Source organism: Fonsecaea erecta (genome assembly GCF_001651985.1).
Source record: "Fonsecaea erecta strain CBS 125763 chromosome Unknown Scaff8, whole genome shotgun sequence".
Taxonomy (NCBI): domain Eukaryota; kingdom Fungi; phylum Ascomycota; class Eurotiomycetes; order Chaetothyriales; family Herpotrichiellaceae; genus Fonsecaea; species Fonsecaea erecta.
The window spans coordinates 200715-221085 of record NW_017387251.1 but is presented as its reverse complement, the minus strand read 5'-3'; the positions used below and the strand labels follow the sequence as shown (position 1 = coordinate 221085).

Sequence of the window (20371 nt, the reverse complement as noted above, 5' to 3'; positions counted from 1 at the left end):
CGCATCCATCCATCCACCCGTCTTTACGTTCCGCGACGGTGTAACTCGCTTACTTTCGAGTACCGAGTAATCACGAGCACAGGAACTAGGCACGGACAGGGTCTCGCGATGCGACGTAGCACCATTCAAAGTGACTCTTGTCTTTTCTCTCTGTCTCTGCCGCTTAGCGTCTGCATTTATTTCCGTTGTTGGTAGCGGGCCCAGTGGACACTGGACATTGGACAACTACTGTGGAGTTCGTTCTGGATACGCAACGCCGGAGCGAAACGGTTTCAATGGGCTGCTGCCGAGTTGGTACGAACGGGTACAGTAATAAATACTCCGGCTAATCTCCAAAAGGACGCTGCTAACAAAACTCAATTCTCCGACCAAAGTATTAACTGGTAATACTCGGTACCGTGTATTACACTGGTATTGTTCGTTCGTTCGTTCGTTCGCTCGCTCGTTCGTTCGTCACAAGCGAACCAATGTGTGTCGCTGAGCGCAGCCTGATTGTGGATGTTAGGCACACATTAGGGGAACAGGTACTTGGTACAGAATATTACAAGATAACATTACTAGCTGTGTATGAGGATATATATAGGAATGTCCCCTTCTTTGCCCTCCGGTGCCCTTGCTGTTTCGGCCAACAGCCCCCAAAAATGGGCTCCCCAGTCCAAAATGCCCAGAGCCTTGTCTCCTCGTAGCCTCTCGCTCAATTGTGTAGCCGACATGTAACTTTGTACTGTGTACCGATCCCCTTGGTCCATTTTTACAGCCACCCCAAAAACCTGAAACCTCTCATCTGGGCAGAAACATACGCCACTGGAACTCCGTTCGCCAATGCCCTCTCCTCCTGGAACGGCAACCGGAGCTACTTCGCCCCTTCCGATTTCTTTCTCAGAAACACCCTCTTGATTCCCCCAATATCCCCAAGACTCATCCGGGCACTCTTGGATCGCGCTGTGAGACTCGTCCGCCGTGAAGCCTTTGCGTCACTGGCAATGGAACTCGTGCTCGGGCTGCTGGAAATGGTCACGGGGCTCGAATTCGCGTTGGAGCTCGGGCTGGAACTGAAATACGACGAGGCCCGACGGCCCGTGCTTGGCGGCGTGGAAGTGAATGTGCTGGTGTTGGTGGTCGTTGTCGTCGTGGTGCCATTAGGGCCTTGCACACTGGTAGAGCTGCCACCACCGCTGACGGCCCGGGCTTTGCCGACCATTCCCTGAACCCATGCATCATTGCTAGTGGCTGGTGTGGTCGCATACGTAGCTGCTCGTCGCACGTTCATTTTGGGCCCCGCAGCACCAAGAGGAGTATAATTGGTTGTTGTGGATGGAGGAGTTACCACCGTTGTCGTCGTTACACCGCCTGGGCTAGTGACAGTTGAGTACCTTGGAAGGGGCACAGTCCCTGGATTTTGTCGAGGCTGTTGAGATTGATCCTTTGACAGTGTCGCGTCAGGGTCGACGATGCTTGCCACAGTACCAGTATCATGGTTAGTGGATGTAGTGAACGTCGTAGAACCGATGGTATACGAGGATGGGATGGGCGGCACCGGTGGCGGTGTCCAGGTGCCGTCAGCCCTGCTCTTGCGACGTTCAGGGGAACGGTGTCGCTGGGCTGATGACCGAGTCTTGGGGTTAACGAGCTCAGCCGAAGGGGTACTCTCGAACGTCGTCTGGGCGACGGTGGGTGATCTTGATTTACGCCGTCCTTGAGAAGCTGACGCTCCATTGGCCGAAGGCACAGAGTCTCTGACCCCGTTACCAGGGAAGCTGGCAACCTCAAGTCGACCATCGGCAGTTGCCCGGCTTCCATGGTGAAGGCTGTACTCTCGCAAGTATTCTCCCAGATCCGCCCATCCCCCACCAACTCGAACCATGACACGATCCCCATCTCCGACGGTTCGAACAAAGAGCTTGACCGGAGTTGCTTCGCGGCCTTGTCCAGACCGTGTCAAATGATACAATTTGATGTCAGGATCAGCGAGGCTGCCTCTGCGGCTTGACGGGTCGGCTTTGGCTGGTGACAATGTCAACGAAGCAGTGGGCGTTGAGGCACGAGTTGACGAAGTGGACGATGATTGAGCATCTGCATCTTTTGCCAACCGGATTCTAGTAGGTAGGCTCGTGAGGATGTCTTGGATTCTGTCGTCAAGCGATTCCCTCGTTTTGGGTCGCCTCGGGGATTGTCCCACATCCGCCGTCAGGGTTTCGGGACGCCCTCCTTGTACACTCTCTTCGATCCCCTTGTTTGCTACTGGCGTCATTGGAGAGCTGTCGACTGGGCTGCTGCGCTTGCTCGACCTTCTAGGTAAAACTGGGGGAGGCGGTTCTTGCCCTGAGTGCATGCTCTCGGAGCCGACTTGAAGGGACGGTGGTAGTACGAGAGGAAGTTGGGCCGTTGAAACTGCACTGGGCGGTGATGAAGGCTCATGTGCTTCCACTTCTGCTGGGGTAGCAGTCTCTGTCGAATCTGGAGCGCCTGTCAATTGTTTCAGCGCTTTTGATGGCGTGCTGTCAGGTGACTCGGCCATCTGTGTAAGAATATCCCAACTGGCAGCCCGTCTGAGCACAACTTGTTTCAATTTGTCTTTCGGGAAGACCTCTATGGAGGCGGTCGACGCTCTCTGGAGCATGGGCGGCTTCAACGCCATCTGTTGCTGAGCCGCAGAGGATGACCCGAACCAAGCAATCTCGTCCCGGCTTGTTGGAAAAGGATTCTCCACAACGCTGATCTTCGGACTTGGAAGGACACTGGTAGTTCTGGCGTCCATTATCTCCGCGTTGGAGATGTCTGAGAACGCCGAGTACATGGAATCGGCGACCGAGACTTTCGATGCTTCTCTTTTGTGGCCCTTTTGGTCGGTAAGATCGAGCTTCAGAGAAGGTCTGCATTTTGTTTTGACCGCCTCCTTGTCTGATGGAGGAATATCAGGAACCGTATCTTCAGGTAAAGCATCAGTTGTTGTAGGCGGCTGAGCAACGTCTGGCTCTCCTGCTGACTCCGGCAATGTATTTCTCTGGTGTGATAATTCCGGCTGTCACAGGCTTCCGTTGTTATTTTCAGTTCCAGTATCCTTGCCATTTTTTAATGCCAGCCTGTTTCTGAGCACAACGTGGTCTGCCTCGACCGCCCAAGTTGCATAATCGAGTTCGATCTTCTCGAGGACATCGATCCAGGCCTGTGGGAGAGAATCCTCGCGCCCTTCAAGCAGATCGAGAAACAGATCAACGCGACGCCCCATGTCAGACACCCGTCCACCCAGTGCCATTTTCTGGTCGTCCAAAGACGAGTCAGTCAGGGCTTGGGCAGAAAATGGCGTCCTGATCTCATTGAATGCTTGCTGGATCTCGGCCTGCGTGGACTGCATAACGTCGAGAAAACTCGGGAGATCTCTTAGTACTCTCAACCGCACGTCCCAGGTGTCAAGCAACATATTCACTTTGGCCAGGTCTGGGAGTGCTTGGATGACGGTTGCAGTGATCAGGGCAGTGAAGTCGCGCATCCTTCCGTAGCTTGAACGAGGGCCCACGGGGCGGGAGGAATTTGTCGGGCTCGTTGCTGGCAGGTGAGCTTCGAGCACATGATCTTTGATCTCGTCGATGCCCAAACTGTCGAGGTCATCCCTAATCTCCTCTATTCTAGCCTCGTAGTCTTCCGCCACAGACGCGGGCAAACAGCCACGGTACTCCTCATGCTTGACGCCTGTTTTGGATGGAGGCACGAACCCTAGACCAAATCCCCTCTCTTTCTTGCCTGGCCATGTCCATTGTGACAGTTCATTCTTCCACTCCCGCAGTTTCTGAGCGGCGAAAGCGGCTCTTATGCCGATTTCTCGCTCTGCCGGGGTTGCATCCGCAATGCTGGTGGTCAAAGCGTCTTCCTGTGCAGCACCACCGGAAATAGTTTCTGTCGCCTGCAGCGCTCGCAGGGTCGAGTCCGGCGTCAAATTTCCTAGGAGAGGATCGAGCTCTCTAATGGCGAATTGAGCTCTGCGCCGAGGGGACCGAGAGGGAGAGCGAGACGGCGTGGGAGGATCCAAGCGAGGGAAATGCGGCGCAGTGGGAGTTGTGGGTGCCATTTTTCTCAAGAGAGGAATGCCCGAATGCTGTCGACCTATCTTGCCAGCAAGCACGCTTGCTTCTTTCTCAAAGAGTTCCAGCCTCCTGGAAAACCAATTGGCAGCATGCTGGAATGGCTGCGAACGCCGCTCACGAGCGACAGTGGTATGAGGACATGCGAGACACTGTCTAGGCCGCAGGATAATTGGTGGCGCGTTGAAGGAGGCAGTCGGGCAGCAAGACGTATTAAAACAGCGACAGATCAGGGGGTTCAGAAGGATATTACAGTCATGATGAAGTGATTGGGAGAGGAAAGAGAGGATGTTGATGCTGGTTGGGATGAAACAGGTTCCCAATCGCCACCAACTAAGCTGCTTGCTTCCCCCAGGAAATCCCCCCTGGTGTATGTCTGGGCATGATGCCGATAGTGTTCGTGCCGCCTGGCCGCCAACCAGGGTATGCCTGTCTTGCCTCGATAGGCGAGATGAGAATCCAGCTCGCCAGTTCGCGTACCCGGAAGGACGCGCCTTTTCCGCTTCCTTGGGGCCCTTGGGGCGCATGGAACCCGTGGCTAGGCTTCTTCTGCATGTTCCTCAAGCTAAACCAATTCATCACCATGGCCAAACATTGAACAGACCTCCCTCCTCTCCCTTCCCTCCTCCCTCATCTCACTACCACTCTTACTCACCGTTCCTGTTCGGTCCTCTCAGTCAGGAACAATGCGATGCGCTTCAAGAGCCAGATCAAAAATGTGAATCTACTAGCAAGTAGGCCATTTACACCCACTCCGGCGCGCCACAGACTCGTTAATAGCTGTCCAGAATTCTGTGCCTCGTTGGCCTCACTGGGCCAGATTGCCTGGTGCCGATTCGACGACGATGGCGTTCAGTTCACCATCATCCCTGACAAGGGGAGCCAAGTCTGGTCCGTCTTGAGGCCCGAGATGATCTTCGAGACATACATCCTGCAGTCTGCGTCACCAAGGAACACGATTAACCTTGAAGTTCCCATCCAAGCACTTTCACGGGCCCTTCGATCGGCGCTGGGGGCGAACTCCACACAGATCAGGCTGACCAAGAAAGATAACGTCCCCATCCTCTCGTTGACAATTGTCACCAACACCTTTAGCAGCGGGAACAATGTTGTAGCCCGGGCCACAATTCATGGGGGCCAAGGCGGTAATGGAGAATTCGACCGTGATGATAACGAAGATCTATCGTTCCACGAAGCCAACAGTGCTGGAACAGGTGAACGAGAGACAATCATCACTCAAGACATCCCAGTCAAAGTCCTAGCCATGGCAGCCGTCGAGAGCCTCCACCAACCCCGAACGCCGGAGCCTGACGTGAATATCTATCTTCCTCCTCTAGCTCAGGTCAAGACGATATCCGAACGCTTCACGCGACTGGCAATTGCTACAACCAAGGGGTCTTCCGCCGCCAGCCCTCGTCTGGAACTCAGTGCTAATATGCACGGCTCGCTCAAAATCTCGGTCAAAACAGATGCCCTGAATATCTCAAGCCGTTGGACGGGCCTTGCACATCCCCAGCTCGATCCGGCACACTTTCCAGACTTGACGGACCACCCCACCACCAGAATGAAGGAACTTGGGGGCCCGAATGGAGAGAACGAGGCAGGATGGTCCAGGGTGCGGATTGATGCGAAGGATTGGTCTAGGGTCCTCAGCGTCGGCCGAGTCTGTAACAAGGTCATTGCATGTTTCATCAATGAAGGAGCCTTGGTCCTATATGTCTACCTGCCCGCCGATGAAAACGGCGACGAGGGAGATCCGTGCCTCACAGTAAGTCGAAGACATGAACATTTGCCTGGTAAAGAGGGTGCTGACGATGCGCAAGTACTACATTAGCTCCTTCTCAGCTTGATTCTGCAGTCAGGATCGGTAATGTGCTGAGGTTTGTTCTTCCATGGCGGTAGGGCATTATAGTGGTAGGAACATGTGGCTGCGAGGTTGGTCCACCCCAACGATGAACTGAAGTGTACATTATCCTTTCGAAGGCCTACGAAGGCCTTACTGTCTATTGCTCACCCGGATTGGTATCTGATGATCATGTGATCACAGCACAAACTCTCCGACCACGTGATACCTGGTACACTCCCCAGCATTTCCCCTTTCTTTTCCTTCTCCCTCTTCTTCCCGCTCTTCTATCCTTGCATCATTGCGAATCCATCTGTCTTGAAGTTACTCAGAGCATCCCCGGCTTTCGATCTATGGTTATCTACCTATATGGAATTGTCTTCTCATGTGCTACGAGTATATCTGTTCGTGCGCTCTTGGTGCGGGGAAGGGCATGCGCCTCCTGCGACCTCATCTGGACCATTGTCAGCGTGACGCCTGATGTTGGCGAGACAGGCACTACTCAAACCGCGCGGTTAATCTTCAATGCTTGTCGCCCCGATGATGCCATGACACAACACTGGTCCGAATCCTTTGATAGTTGAAGCCCCTGGATTTTTGGTTCGAGCCACCCGATGCTCATTCTCGAAGTCTTCATTCGCTCAGGCACACTATGTTTGTGCCGACCGAAAACTCGACCTCATCATTGACCATGCTAATGCCGTATGGAGCTATCTGCGCCTTGCGTGCTCCTAAATCCGCAGCTGGCCCTGAGAGAGCACAGTGGTGCAATCACCACGCAGCTGGGAGGCTGAGGCTGAAGATGGTAGCAAACAAAATATATCGCTCGTTTCTCCAAATCTGCAGAGTCGCTTAACCTTTGTTCTCAACCAGCTCGCATTCCCTTTAGCACTCCAGTTGGCCTTCTGCGCTTCGACCCCAGGAATCGAACCTCCGGCACTATCTTAACCAGGACGTTTCCCCAATGAGCTGAGGTCCAAGGAGAGCCCTCTGTCCCAAGAAACAACGCGGAAGGTTCCAACATGGCCGACACTCTGGATCCGGTTGCTCAGATTTATCAGGGCATTTGGACGGATTGGTCGAGTGGCAAGATATGGGGCCTTACCTTAACATTAAGCCCAACGTATGCCACAATCCTGACCAGTTCGCTGGCTGTCTTTGTCACAATCTGCGGTGTTCAGCTCTGGAGCATCCTTCGATACTTGGTGTACAGGTTCGCTACCTTCACTGAGCCAGCGATGCTCACTCCGCATATCCAGAGACAACAGGCGGTGTTAAAGAGCGCAGGCTCAGATATCCTTGCGACTGCAGAGCGCATGCTACGTTTAGCATGGAGACACCGACGAACGAGCACGGGCAAACCTTCTTTACGTTCATATTCAATTGGTGCGTTCGCCATGATCTACGCAATCTCACTTTGGATTGGTGGAGTCTTTTCCAATTTGGCGATCAGTACCGGATCATCGAACGGCCCCTGGCCTGTCCTCGTCAGGAGTAATCATTGCGGGATATGGAATCTGACTTACTACGACATCGTCAACAGCGCCGACTGTTCGACGGAAGACAATTTCAAGATGGCTCTCCAGTACATGGCTAAAAGGGGCCAAGACGTCCAAATAAGTCTCGAATATGCCCAAGAGTGCTATTTGGCCGCATCGCTTACCAATGACAAACCGCCCACCTGCGAGATTTTCAAAACTTCCGCTCTGAATTGGACTGTTTCCAATACCCAATGTCCTTTCCAAGGGCAAGCCTGCCTTGAAGGCTCCAATGCCATTGTCCTAGAGACGGATCAGATCGACTCGCACGAGGACTTGGGTATCAACGCCGAGCCAGCAGACCGTCTGAAATACTGGAGAAGGACAGCATGCGCCGTTCTCAACGACACCGGTCGCGTCACGGGGTGGAATGGCACGCTTGCGAGCACCTCGAGTCTCCAGCCTTCCATAGCAACTGCGTATGCTTACTACGGTCCTTCACTCTACAAGAGTACCGAGTGGACATACTCCTACTCAAATTTTGCATCCTTCTTCGACAATTTCACTTCTCAGGTGATCCTTCCATATCAGCTGGACGTCGAAATGGCTTACGCCTTAGCTAACCCGCAATGGAGTGTCAGCGACTTTCAGCCCGTTAAGGAGCTGGTACAGAAAGACGCTGACATCAATCTGCTATTCCTCAGCTACCGGGGAATGTACATAGCACAAGTCGACGACCCTTGGTTCTCTGCACACAACGAAGTTCGATTCGACAGCTTGTACCCCTATCTTCAAACCCGCTTCTCTCGCGATCAAGCCATCAGTACACTTGGATGCACGGAGCAGCACAAATTTTGTACTAATGACAATATCTGCACCGACTTTCTTGGATTCGATCAAGTTCAGAATGTCGCTCCTTTCAATGGCCTACTTACACCTCATCAAAATGCTACTTTCGATCGAATGTTGCGCGCTATTACCCTCTCGAGCCTAAGGAATCTTGTCATAGGCCTCGCGTTGACGACCAATCCACTATTGGCGAGCAACGGGACGTACATTGGAGGCAGCGGTGCTGTGTTATCAACCGCTCTGCCAGAGAACCAGTGGGTGCTGGAATTGGAGTATTACCACTCCATCGCAATGGCACATCTTCAACGAACGTCTTTCCTATGGGCTACTGGGTCAATCGCTCCTGAACCACAATTCGTCGACGTCGAGTATATCCTGCCACCCACAGATGAACAGGACGCTTGGTTCTGCAAAAACATGATTCTCCGGTCCACCATCTACCAGTCGTTCAGTTTAGTTGCCATCATTCTGTTTGTCACCTTCGGAGCATCGATTATCATTGCGGCGGCCATCGTAAACAAGCTTCTCGTGAAGCCGGACCCAGATGAGGATCTACTTGACGACGGGGCTTCGGTGAGATCTAGTTCTTTGAGGGGAAGTCATGTCTCACACTCGCGACGCAGCGAGCTACTCAAGGCCTTTGAGCTGACCAATGTGGTCGAGTCCGTCCAGAATAGCGATAGAGTCTTCGCTCCAAGCCTCCCATCAAACGACCGCACAGTCTCGACGCTGAGCAGCCAGGAGAAGCCTGAAGATGGCCAAACCCAGCCCATAGCGCCTCCTAGACCACCAAGATATTCATGGATGGCGATTAGCCTCGACAATCTTGTTTCATTGGCAATGGAAGGACCAAGACAGATTAGGAACTCAATTTGGGGGACGCCGTCGATTGGCCGTCCACCTGCTGCGTATCTCTCCACAAGTCTATCAGAGCGTCCCATGGGGAACACCATGGGTTCATGGATATAATGCAAAACAGATAGATAGATCGCCCCCCGACACGCCAGTTCGCTTGACGTTTTCCAAGACTTTATCACTTCTGAGAAAGCAAGCAAAGCAAGCATAACAATTGAGTCAGTAAATGCCTCGGTATCAAAGACGTGGAACTTGCAGGAGCTTCATTCACTGGAAGAATCATCCTCTGGAGTATCATTCCGAGTTTCAAACCCACACTACACCATCGTAGCTATAGAGTTCTTTATCTCGACCGGCTCCGTATCAGGTAACTCTCCAAGTCCTGAGACCTCGATATCTTCCCGTCCATCAACAAATTCCGCCGCGAGGGTTTCAAAGATACTCCTCCGTCCCTATATTTCTGATGCCGACCAGATTTGGTCGTTCTGTAGCCTTAGATCCAAGGTAACAGAATCAAACTATCACTTCATCAATCGGAAATACCTGGGATTGGGGAGACGTGGATTGATTGCTGAGGGAACACTGGACCCCCGTCACGCACACATCTCTCTCGTGACAGATGCGAATATAGCACCCAGGAGTGCGTAGATCAAGGATGTTCCTGCAGGCCTGATCAGGTATTGCTGGGCACCCGAACTGGGCACCAGGCATCCTGTCGATAAGTGTCACGTAGTCGACACCTCGACTCGTCAACCCAGATTTCCAGCTATGTATGTCATGTACCCGGATACACGATGCTCTGGTCGTGCACCTTGAGTGCGCTGATGATGGTGGGAGAGCCGTCTGTGACCTTGGGTAATGTTTTCTGGCAACGATGATTTGACTGATTTTCTGGTACCGTGACTTGTGTTTCCGACCTTATAATCAAACATAACGTCCCCAGCAGAGAATAACAGAATGCTGTACCGATTTCTTTGCTTGGGATCTTGGAGCTCCCTCACGATGGCGGCCAACCTCTTCTGAAACAGAGAGAAACAGACAGAAGAGGTATTCTGTCTCCTGAGAATCTCATTCCGCACTTTCTGTCTTCACCGGAACACCCTCTCTCTCCCGTCTTCTCTTCTCCTGTTTTGCCATAGGGTGCTCGTCGTCACGGGGAATCTCAGCAGGTTTCAACCCAAGTGCTCTTCGCAGCCTTTCACTCTCTTGCTCCTTGGCCTCGGCCAACTCGTGCACCTGGTAGCTCTTGAGTCCCCTTCCGTCCGCTTTCCGGGCACCTCCTGCTGATCTCCCACTGGCGCGGTTCTTTTCCCGCTCCATCTCCTTGGTCAGTTGTTCTCGCAGCTTGTCACACTCTTCGTCGATCTGCTCCTCGTCAAGCTCGTCATCATCTTCCAACTTCTCCCGCAATTCCAGAACTTTGACTTCGATGGCGCGGAGGCGGTCATGGTCTAGGATTTCTTGGTCGGGCTTCCGGGTCTGCGGAGCTTGCTGTCGGGCAGAGGAGTCGAGGCTGTAGGGGGCGCCGACGCCGACGGCACGAGGTTTCAGGAGAGAGAGGTTGCGCTGAACGTAGCCTGACGTTCCGGAGCCGCGTGGCGTGGAGAGACCAACATTGGATGACATGTTTAGGGTTCACTAAAGACCTCGTCTTCGTCAAGCAGAGGGTTTCGTTATTATTTGATGGACCCGTACCCGCGCAGTCGAGGAGCGAGCGAAACGTGGTGGAAGATGGAACAAGTTGTGTTATCGATAAGAATCACGTGCGTGTCTGTTTTGCCGCTCCTCGAAAGAATTTCACCCTACGCTGTTATAGGTTGTAGGGGGCCCAGTCCGAGGCATCGCCTGTCAAGCCTAGCGATCTTGCAGGCCGGGGGCTCCGCTCAGGCGCCGTCTTCTGATTGAGGCCGCCCGGAAGACCCTCCCTCGCGCCTTACTGTTCTCGTCCTCCCTCGGAAAAGGAATCCGCTTGTACCTTGAATATCGCGCCTGTTCAACCACTCACCACTCAGCATTATCTATTATTGCCCGTCCACTCTGCTAAGTTCTTTTATTTAAATGCCCACTGTAGGTCCATCATCCGCTCTCCTTTCCCTACCTCAACCTCCTCCCCCCTTCCCCATCCTCTTTTTCAGATTCCATTCCTCGGTGTACTTCCCTTGCGTCGTGGAACCAGACAATCTCAGTACTCTGGTCTGTGCGGTCGTGGTTCCATTTCTGTCCTTTTTGTGGGCAAGGACAACCTCTGTGTCGAAGACTTCCTATACATCGCTCTCGAATGCAAATCTTCCATGTTACGATCCTCTGAAAAATTGCTGTCATTGGCGGTGTTGTCTTGTCTGGTGTGTGTGTGGAAAGCGTTCCTGCTCCCTTCACGAGAGAGTCCATTACCTCTCATCGTTCTCGGTCACCATGATCATCGAAACCGCCTCTGCCATCATCCGGCGCCGTCCTCCCGTACATTGAGACCATGTTACCCGGCCAAGGAAGCAGACCATCGACCTGGTGCCCCTGTCCCTGTCCCTGCCATCGCTGTTCGCCAGCACCTCCGTAGGTCTCCTGCGGTAGACCGCCGACTTGGAATTGGGGAGCCGCAGCCTGCGTGGGCATACGTTGCCCCTGAATCCCCGGTTGTCCTCCTGCAAAATTCATAACACTCATATTTGGGTATAAATCGCCGTCCGTCAAATCCACATGTCCATCTTGGAGCATTGCTGGGTCAATGCTGCGACCTATACTCCCCTGGAATTGTTCCCCGAAGCCGGCTGCAAGGCTGTCCGGCAGGCCCTCAGACATCTCCTCCTCTTCCCCATCTACTTCCATTGCTGACACTTGTTGCCCTCTTCGATTCGTGCCATCAGTCGCCGCTTCTCCTCCAAACGTGAGTCGCTCATCGCTGGTTGTCGACAATGGAGTCATACCAGAAGAAGTGGCCTTGGTGCGCGAGGAATCCGGCGGCAGGAAATCCGGGGGGCGATACAATTGTGGACGGTGCAGCTGTTCTTGTGTTTCCAAGATCGAATCTGACCTGCTGGCAGCCAGACGAGTGTTGTCTACCGGGGGAGGACTCAGCCCCAACCCTCGAAGAATGGCATCGGTGGATACTCGACCGGCGCTCTCGTCTGGAATCACTCCTGGGAAGCCGCGGCCTTCGCGACATGCCCAGTAGAGTCTCTGCAGCGCCTCGTCGATGACATCCTGCATACCCCAGTACCTGGGAGGCACAGTCGTCAGGCTCAGAACGGCAAGGGGAACATCCACTGAACCGAAAAGGTCCGTCGCGAGACCGTTGGGACCACTCACCAGTCTCTCGCCTCTCTCCGCCTCCGCGCACTATACTCGCACGTGCTTTCACTTGATATACAGGCCGAGCAAGGTGTGTTCCCGTCGCACTACACCTGGTGTCAGCCATGTGATGTTGCTTGTGCTGGATTGGCGGTGAAAGTGTTCCATTCACCTTGCTCTTCTTGATCTTGCAGCGATCGCACGCTCTCCCTATCCTGACCCTTGATTTAGCAGGCTCGCCACTTCCCGGCCTTGGGGGCGGCTTAAGATCTTGGGCTTCTCTGCGGTTGGGCATTCTGCTGTTGTGGAGGGACGGTTTGACCAAGTTGCAAGACGGGTCTTGAGAGACGCGCCAACGCCGGTGTCGGGGTCACCCACCAACACAACACAGCCCGACTCCCCTTCGCAGTCAGACGGCTACGTTATCGGAAATATCAAGGTATGATTCTAAGCGATAACTGAGGGCCACAACGCTGCAGAACGCCTCTCATCCTTGCCACCCGGCTTCCCTCTCTATTTCCGCCAGGGTCTCAGCCTCAGCTTGCTTGTTCGAGGGCCCTTTGGAACAGACCAGGCCTTGGCCACAGGATGTCCAACACGTCTCGGCAATGTGTAGAAAATACGGTCAGATGTCGGGTGGGTGGCATGGAAAGAGTTGGCAACGAAATCCTTCTTGGCTAACAAGCCAGGTTGTAGGGCGAAAGGTTGGAAAAGAGGGATCGGGGCAACTTTCCGTTCGATATGCACCATGGAAGAGCGCCCCTACTAAGATCGAGCCCGGCCAATCGGGTCCAGACACCAGGTGGCGTCCTCATAATGGAATCGTCAAACAGTTTACCGCGACTATTTCTTCTTCCACCATCTTCTCTGCCCTTTCGGCCTCCACAACCCACCCGAAAAATCTCTGACAGGACCGAGCTCAGGGACATAGGCCCGTGCCCCAGTCCCCCCAGCTAGAATTGCGATCCAGAATCCGTGGCAAACCTTCTCCAATTAATCTGCGAGGAGAAACAACTCCATACCAGCCTTAGCCCATACTGTTTGAAGCTAGCGCTAGATAAAGGCATGCCCTGGGGAGACTCTCGGACAAGCCACACCTTGGTTTCGCCATCACGGCGAGATATCTACATACTGACGGCTTTTTGACGCGATGGTGTCGATGCTGTTGGCACCACTGGCTCTGGTGGCAGTTCTGACAGACCGACTGCCAACTGCTAAGGGGCGCGAACCCACGACGACGATCCACTCTGGAGCCTAAGCTCTGTGGAGGGAGCCTGTCACTCGACTCGTATGTACTGATACTGGCAAGATCCCCCCAACCAAGACCGCAACCCAGCACCTAAATGTGGCGAAAGGCCATCTTTGAGAAATACCGTACGTGGACGAGTCCCGGTCTATCCTGGGTATCGGGGATTGCCCATGGTCCCTGGTCCAATGTCTTGCCACACCTCGCTCGGAAGTTTTGTCCAAGTGGCTTTACCCGCGGTAGGCAAACACTACAGTGCTCCACCAGTCAGCCTCTCTTTGTGCTGCGGGAGGAACTTCCGGCCTCTCATGTGCCATTACGGGGTATTGTTTAGCAATCGCAAGGAAGGCCATTCCCACTGACACTGCAGACCAATACTTCACCTCTCGAAAACTCTCTAGAACAATATCTCGCCGTGTCAGGCCATCGCCAGATGCTGTATCTTTGTGTTTTTTCCGGCCTTAGACTTCCCGATGTCTGAAGTCTTGTGCTCTCTCCCTGGCGGTACCCTCCTTCTGCAGCCTCATACTGCGCCGATCTTCCTCGAGATTTCTGGACACGGCAGAACCGACCCGGTTGTCTCTCTTCTGTGCAGGCTGAATCCAGTGTTCTTTCAGCTTTCATTGCCTGGCCTCCCGCTGTCCGGTCGTCTCGGATCATGACCACGTTGAGTGGAAGCTGAGATTAATTGGGCTGGGAGGACAAAGATTCGAAGCAAACATCGCATTACCCTCTGTTGATTTTGAAAGCCAGCTCTGTTTACAGTTTCAATCCCGTCCAACCCTGCTGCATTCATTTGCTACAATCATCGAGACTTTCTTGCAAACTTTAAGCCGACTCCCCCCCTTGTTTAGCGACGTCTCCAGACTGCGACACCTTGCGCACAAAGCACCAAAATGTGTCTCTCATCTCTTGAGGCAAGAAGAACACGATGCCACCAGGGTAGTTCAGGCCATTCGGCCACGGTCCTACTTGACTTTATGCAGGTAACCCTGCTTTGGCTCATGAAGGCAACCGGTCTTCCAAAATACAAGGAAGTAAAAGAGAGGTTCGAAAGAAGACAAAAGGTTATGATCAACATGAATCCGCCGACAATTTTGATGCTCGGCTACCCAAGCGGGAATGCCTCCACGCTCTACTATTCGCAGCTAATGAGAACCATATCGCTTCAGCCATCGTGCTAGCGACGTTTTTGTTCGAGTGTACTGATGTCAAGACCAGATTCGAAACCCGAATGTATCGAACCCTTTTGCCAAATTCCCCCTCTTTGTTTGACGCCGCCGCCCATTCTGGTTTCTTGCCCCATTTTTGCAGAACCCCCCCAATGTTTCGCCGCGTTTTTTGACAAGGTGACCCTGTTTTGTGGACCAGACCTTGACTACAACCCTACTCCAAGAGATGTGGATTCTAAAGATGCATGAGATCGTGGATGCATGTGGAAGCATATGGTTGCCGATTCTCCAGAGAGATTACAACAAAAAGGGAAAGGTTGACGGGGCGGCGAAATTGCCGCCGTGCTACAACACCTCTTCTAATGATCAAGTCGCATTGTACAAGGTATCATGCTACTCGACGGTACAGAAGTTGCATCGTACGAGAGAGAACAGGAAGATCTCGGGTCGCATGTTCGACCAATATCCATTCCCCTGGGTCTCCCTGCCCCTCGAGTTGGTATCGTTCGTCAGTCATGACCAAGCGTCCCCAGAGCCGAACTGAACGGCTTCCCAAAAACGGGAAGGTGGAAAGAAGAGGAGTATCGGAACAATCGTCAGAACAAAAGAAATGGCACGGACGTGGTGTAGAAGGGGGATGATTCCAAGAGCAGATCACAAAGTTATCAACCACTACACATAGGTAAGGGCTAACAAGGCCAGACAGAAAGAAAGAAAGAAAGGAAGGAAGACAGACAGACGGATATAAATTATCGAAAGATATGGAATACAGAAAATAAAGGGAAAGTCCAGACGATTATAACAATTGATACGGCATCGAGTAGTAGTCAGAAGACGCTGCCTGCCTCCCTGCCTCCCTCCCTTCCTGCCTGCGCTTCTCCGTCCCCTGGCTGGCCTTTCAGCCAAACCAGTCAACCAAAAAACCGACCGACCGACCGGCCGACGAACGCAGTGGTAGATTAGATCATCTCATGGTTGATGCATCGTCACATCGAACGACAGATTCGCCGCGAAATATATACCGTCCTGTAGCATACATCCTCCTCCCAGTCGGCTCAGGCCGCCTGCCAAGCAGCTGGTGGACACGAAAAGGTCCTGCAGGGTGCTGCCAGTGACATGAAGTCTAAGACAACAGTCAAAGGCCAGAGCCAAGAGCCAGAGCCAAAGCCAAAGGTAAAGTCAAAGGTAAAAAAAAAACCTATATATACTAACGTGTCGTGACATGGAGCAGCCCACCCTTGACTGATTGCTCGATTGACTCAAGAAAGACAGGATGTGGACCAGAACAGCAGAGAAGAGGAAAAAAGATCACAGGGATCGTCGTCGCATACGCCTTTTACATCTCGTCAACTGTACTCCGTGTTCGAGGGCGACAGTATAGGTAGGTCTGAACCCCGGGACTGATTTCCCCTAAATGGAAAGATCATATCCATTGCCCACCCTCTCCCTAAGTCAAACATCACCAAACCCCAGACAGAATTCGAGCAAACGACGGCGTGGCAAGCAGGCTGTTGATTAGCTGTCCCACATGCCTTCACCCAACCCCAACAGGGCGTCTTGCAACCCTTTCCTCGCCCGGATTGCCTCTTCGCGGTCCTCGCCCCGCAGCTTCGCGCTGAAGCACAACTCGACCAGTGTGCGTAGCTCATCGTAAGTGTATCCAACATCCTTCTTCTGTGATTTGCAGTCCCGAACGTATTGCAGGATCGATTCCGGACCCGTGAGAAAGAGGTCGAAATAGCGACTGGAGGAGATCAGCAGCCCGTCGTCTTCATCGCCGTCCAACTCATCAGCCGTTGAAATGCCCAGGCCAGTTTGGTCCTTGCTCTGACTGGTCCAGCTCCGTCTCTTGTTCGTTGTGTTCGCAAGGATAGCTCTCAAATTCTGCTGCACCACCATGGTATCAATCCTCACCCTCTCTGCCCCATTGGTATTCATTACCCCAATCGCATCGGCGGCGGCAACAAGATACCGATCCACGAGCTGCGATAGCCCCTTCAGGATGAAATTCCTCTCCCGTGTGCCGAGGAACGAAGCAATGTTGGAATCGAAGGCAATGAGGTCGTTGTTGAGTTCGAGGATGAGCGGAGACGCCGAAGACGGCGGAGAAGATAGGACGTAAGGGTAAAGTCCTGAATCGAGAGGCAGAGCCCCCGCAGAGTCTCGGTTATCGGGCGAGGTGGTCGGGCTGTTGTTATTGTAGTCAGGCCCGCGCAAGGTGCGGGATAATTGGTGAAGGATCCCACACCGGACGTCGATATGGAGCGTCAACAGGCATGTTTGAGCCAGGGAGCGAAACGAGGACACAACTGTATCGAAGGGAATGGCCGTTTCGGACGTGAGAGGTAAGAAAACTGGGACCGTGGCGCCAGAATGCGAGGGCGACTTGCTGGATCCGCCACTTCGCAGACTGGTGATCAATGTCCACCGCCGGACGCTCCGGTTCTGTGAGCCGCTTCTTGCATGTGAGAGCCCCGTATGGGGACTGTTGTCGACATGTCGGATCTGTGTTAAAGCGGCGCCCAACCATTGCATGCTGTTATAGAGCAGAGAGAGTTGGTGGACAGATTTGGGATCGGAAATAATATCGTAGGCAGAGAGCGGGTTTGTCTTCGTCGCCGAAAGGAGCGTCTGCACCTCTTTGGCAATCAGGCTGGATCGAGACACCCCCTGAGAGGTCGATTTGTTGTAGTTCAGCAACTCCAGCACGGCGTCATGGACCTCGCCCGATGCTGCAAGCGAGGCCGCTGTTTTGGTGGACAAAGTGTTGGTGCCATTTTGGTTCGGATCTGACGACGCCACACGACTCACCAGGGCCTTGTAGAAGCCGTAACACTTGTCATAATACGTGACGAGCTGGTCGATAATGAGCTGAGTGAATATTTGATCTTGTGGTATTGAGCTCAGCATCCCTGAAAAGGCACGGATCAGCGCCATGAAGGATCCTGTCCCTTTGAAGATCGGATGAGGCGAGTGCTTCGACCATTGTGGGTCTTCGGAGAATGCTTCTAGATCGATCATGGCCTGCGCACAGAGCTCTGTGACCGCTTCTTCAAGCTGAGGATGGAACACATTGATGAGGAAATCGTCGAGGAAGGTGGTCAACGTGCTCATGGGGATATGTGCGGTTGAAGGTACAATATCTTTCAAACGCTGCAGGAACGTCAGCGACGGGGGTAACAAGATGGTCATGTTGAAGACTCCGGCCTCAACCAACAACTTATGGCCCGCCACAGTGCTGTCCTGTCCAGAGCGGTCTGTAACCAGATCTGTCCCGTCTCGTGCCCGGGATTTGCTGACGAGGCCTGGGACTGAGCTCTTGAGGATCTCGTTCAACTCATCCTCTTCGGCTTTCATGGATTCTGATTTCTGGTCCATTTCGGCCAGCCGGAACATCTTTTTATTCTTGTCCCGCTGGGGCCGAGCGAAAATATCGGTGCTGGCAGAGCCCGACAACCCCGACCGTAATGTCGTGTGATCGCCGTCTGTAGCCAGATAGTCGTGCAATATCGACCGCATCTCCAACTGATACAATTTCCAGAGCTCTTTGAAGCCAGTGGTATATTTGTCGGGCTTGGCCGCCTTCTCTCTTGCTGCGATACCTCCAATCACTTCGTGGAGCACCCGATGACTTTCAGCAATGGCCTCGAACTTGGAATATAGAGTCCAGAGAAAGTCGGACAGCACTTGTACCCTCCCGTCGTTCGTCTGCAACAAGTAGGTCTTTCGATTTGCTTTGTTAAATTGCGCTCTCAGATGACTGGGGTATTTGGCATCTATGTCGTGGTTAGTTTTCTCGGCGACCTTATACAACTCGATTGGCATTCTCTGCTCGATCCTCGAAACCGCCTCGCCAAGTTGACCCAGTTTGTTGAGGGATTCGATGATCATGTGTATATAGTAGAAGGTGTCGGTTTCGGGGTTCTTGGTCGGATCCTCCACCATAGGAGTCGTCAGATCGACATTGTTCAAGTAGTGGTTGAACGGTCGGTCCCAAACATTCACACCCACAGCCATCATATTTTCTTTTGGCTCTCGATCTTCTCCGTTGGCTTTCTTGCCCTTCCACCTGTCTTTGCAATAAGGACTTCTGAGATAGAGATGGTCGTGCAACTCCTCAATGAGGATATCCAGTAAGGTACTCTCTTGGTTGGTGAAATAGCTGCGAAGATCGGAGATGGCGCCAATTCCGTCGAATTCGCTCTTGGTGATGTTTGTGAGATTGTCCATCAAGACGTCGACGGCGCCGAGGAATTTCTTCTCGCTGATTTTCTCTTCCAGCTTGCCCGGAATAAGCTTGAAAGACTCTATCTTGCTCAAGGTGACTAGCATGTCGTCGAGCTCACCACTTTGTTCGGCAAGCGTCCGCAATTCCGGCCGCGTCGTCAGCATGCCGTCCTTCACGTTCATCAAGCCGAGCTTCAAATGTCTCACACGACTCTGACTGTCCCGAATGGCGTTCTGGATTTTGTGATAGGTGCCCACTGCGCTGTTAAAGTCTGCATAATGCTCGTTGACCACGGTCTTCAGACTCTTCTGCAGGTCGACATGTGTGTTGGCAAAGTCGCCCTCTTTATCAGCCAGGCCCAGCGAACTGGGATCCATGAGCCTTAGGGCCATCTTCACCGGGACACAATCGTCACCCTCCATGTCTTTCCAATTTGACTGTATATGACGCAGAATTTCGTCCATGCTCTTTGCTGGACGTCGGGGCGAGTAATGTCGGCTGGCAGACTCTGAAGGAGGGTAGTTTTGGTGCGCCGTGTAACCATTCATCGGCGGTTGTTGGCTCGGACCGGGTTGACTCGGTTTCGAAGACATGGCGGACGGCGGAGCCATCTGCCCTCGCATTTCCCTGCCATCTCGACCTCTACCCTCATTGTATGCTCTCTGACTCTCGTTGTAAGCCCTCTCCCTATCCCGGAAAGATGGCGTTGGCTGTCTCTGTTCGTACTCATGGGGGTCCCTTGCTCTTCCATAGTCATATTCGTTTCTCGAAGGAGCGGCAGCCTCCCCATATCTTGCACGCGGCATACCCCCATAGCTGCCGGCGATGCTCCCTCCTCCTGCACCTGACAGCGTGGAGGGTAGTGGGCTGGGTGAATCTCGGTCACGCTGGTCATACGGGTTTGATCTGCGCCTGCGCTCTTGGGGTCCGAAACTGTTGACGGATGGAGAGGAACCGTTGTTCTGCTGATGTAGGTACGGGTCCGCGTAGCGACTGCCGGAGACTGAGTTGGCCGCATTCGTAGGGGCATATGGATTGGAGTCGTTGGACTGGCGAAGTCCCCCGTACCCACCATTGACGGCATAAGGGTTGTTACCGCTCATGCTGGCGGAAATTATAGAGCTTGATGCAGGAGAACCGCATCTTTGGTCAGATACACAGGATAAGAGGCATTGGCTAATAGTACAGGCTTAGTTTGAAACAATGTCGGCGAGGGGGGTGTAGTTGTAACAAGAGTGATGGCGACTTGTATGGGGGAATTGCGAGCCCGGCCTCAGAAATAAATAGCACTGTCTGACACTGAATTACCATTACTGAATGCTCCATAACGACGAGG

At 53.1% G+C, this 20371-nt stretch overlaps 6 protein-coding genes across 6 annotated transcripts; 2 read left to right on the top strand and 4 right to left on the bottom strand.

Annotated features, from left to right (window-relative positions):
• Positions 1-853: 853 nt before the first annotated feature.
• On the bottom strand, positions 854-4066 carry AYL99_08749 (hypothetical protein; the record flags this gene model as incomplete). The annotated part of the gene is made up of 2 exons (XM_018840257.1): positions 854-3022; positions 3098-4066. The coding sequence occupies 2 exons, from the start codon at positions 4064-4066 to the stop codon at positions 854-856; spliced, it is 3138 nt and encodes a 1045-aa protein (XP_018690004.1).
• Positions 4067-4770: 704 nt separating this feature from the next.
• On the top strand, positions 4771-5929 carry AYL99_08748 (hypothetical protein; the record flags this gene model as incomplete). Its single annotated transcript, XM_018840256.1, has 3 exons — positions 4771-4813; positions 4868-5847; positions 5903-5929. The coding sequence occupies 3 exons, from the start codon at positions 4771-4773 to the stop codon at positions 5927-5929; spliced, it is 1050 nt and encodes a 349-aa protein (XP_018690003.1).
• Positions 5930-6944: 1015 nt separating this feature from the next.
• AYL99_08747 (hypothetical protein) lies at positions 6945-9218 on the top strand (the record flags this gene model as incomplete). Its single annotated transcript, XM_018840255.1, has 1 exon — positions 6945-9218. One exon carries the CDS (start codon positions 6945-6947, stop codon positions 9216-9218), a length of 2274 nt encoding a protein of 757 aa, XP_018690002.1.
• A 954-nt stretch (positions 9219-10172) lies between these two features.
• AYL99_08746 (hypothetical protein) lies at positions 10173-10730 on the bottom strand (the record flags this gene model as incomplete). The annotated part of the gene is made up of 1 exon (XM_018840254.1): positions 10173-10730. One exon carries the CDS (start codon positions 10728-10730, stop codon positions 10173-10175), a length of 558 nt encoding a protein of 185 aa, XP_018690001.1.
• Positions 10731-11498: 768 nt separating this feature from the next.
• On the bottom strand, positions 11499-12684 carry AYL99_08745 (hypothetical protein; the record flags this gene model as incomplete). Its single annotated transcript, XM_018840253.1, has 3 exons — positions 11499-12318; positions 12408-12496; positions 12562-12684. 3 exons carry the CDS (start codon positions 12682-12684, stop codon positions 11499-11501), a joined length of 1032 nt encoding a protein of 343 aa, XP_018690000.1.
• A 3638-nt stretch (positions 12685-16322) lies between these two features.
• On the bottom strand, positions 16323-20138 carry AYL99_08744 (hypothetical protein; the record flags this gene model as incomplete). Its single annotated transcript, XM_018840252.1, has 1 exon — positions 16323-20138. One exon carries the CDS (start codon positions 20136-20138, stop codon positions 16323-16325), a length of 3816 nt encoding a protein of 1271 aa, XP_018689999.1.
• Between the last annotated feature and the right edge of the window lie 233 nt (positions 20139-20371).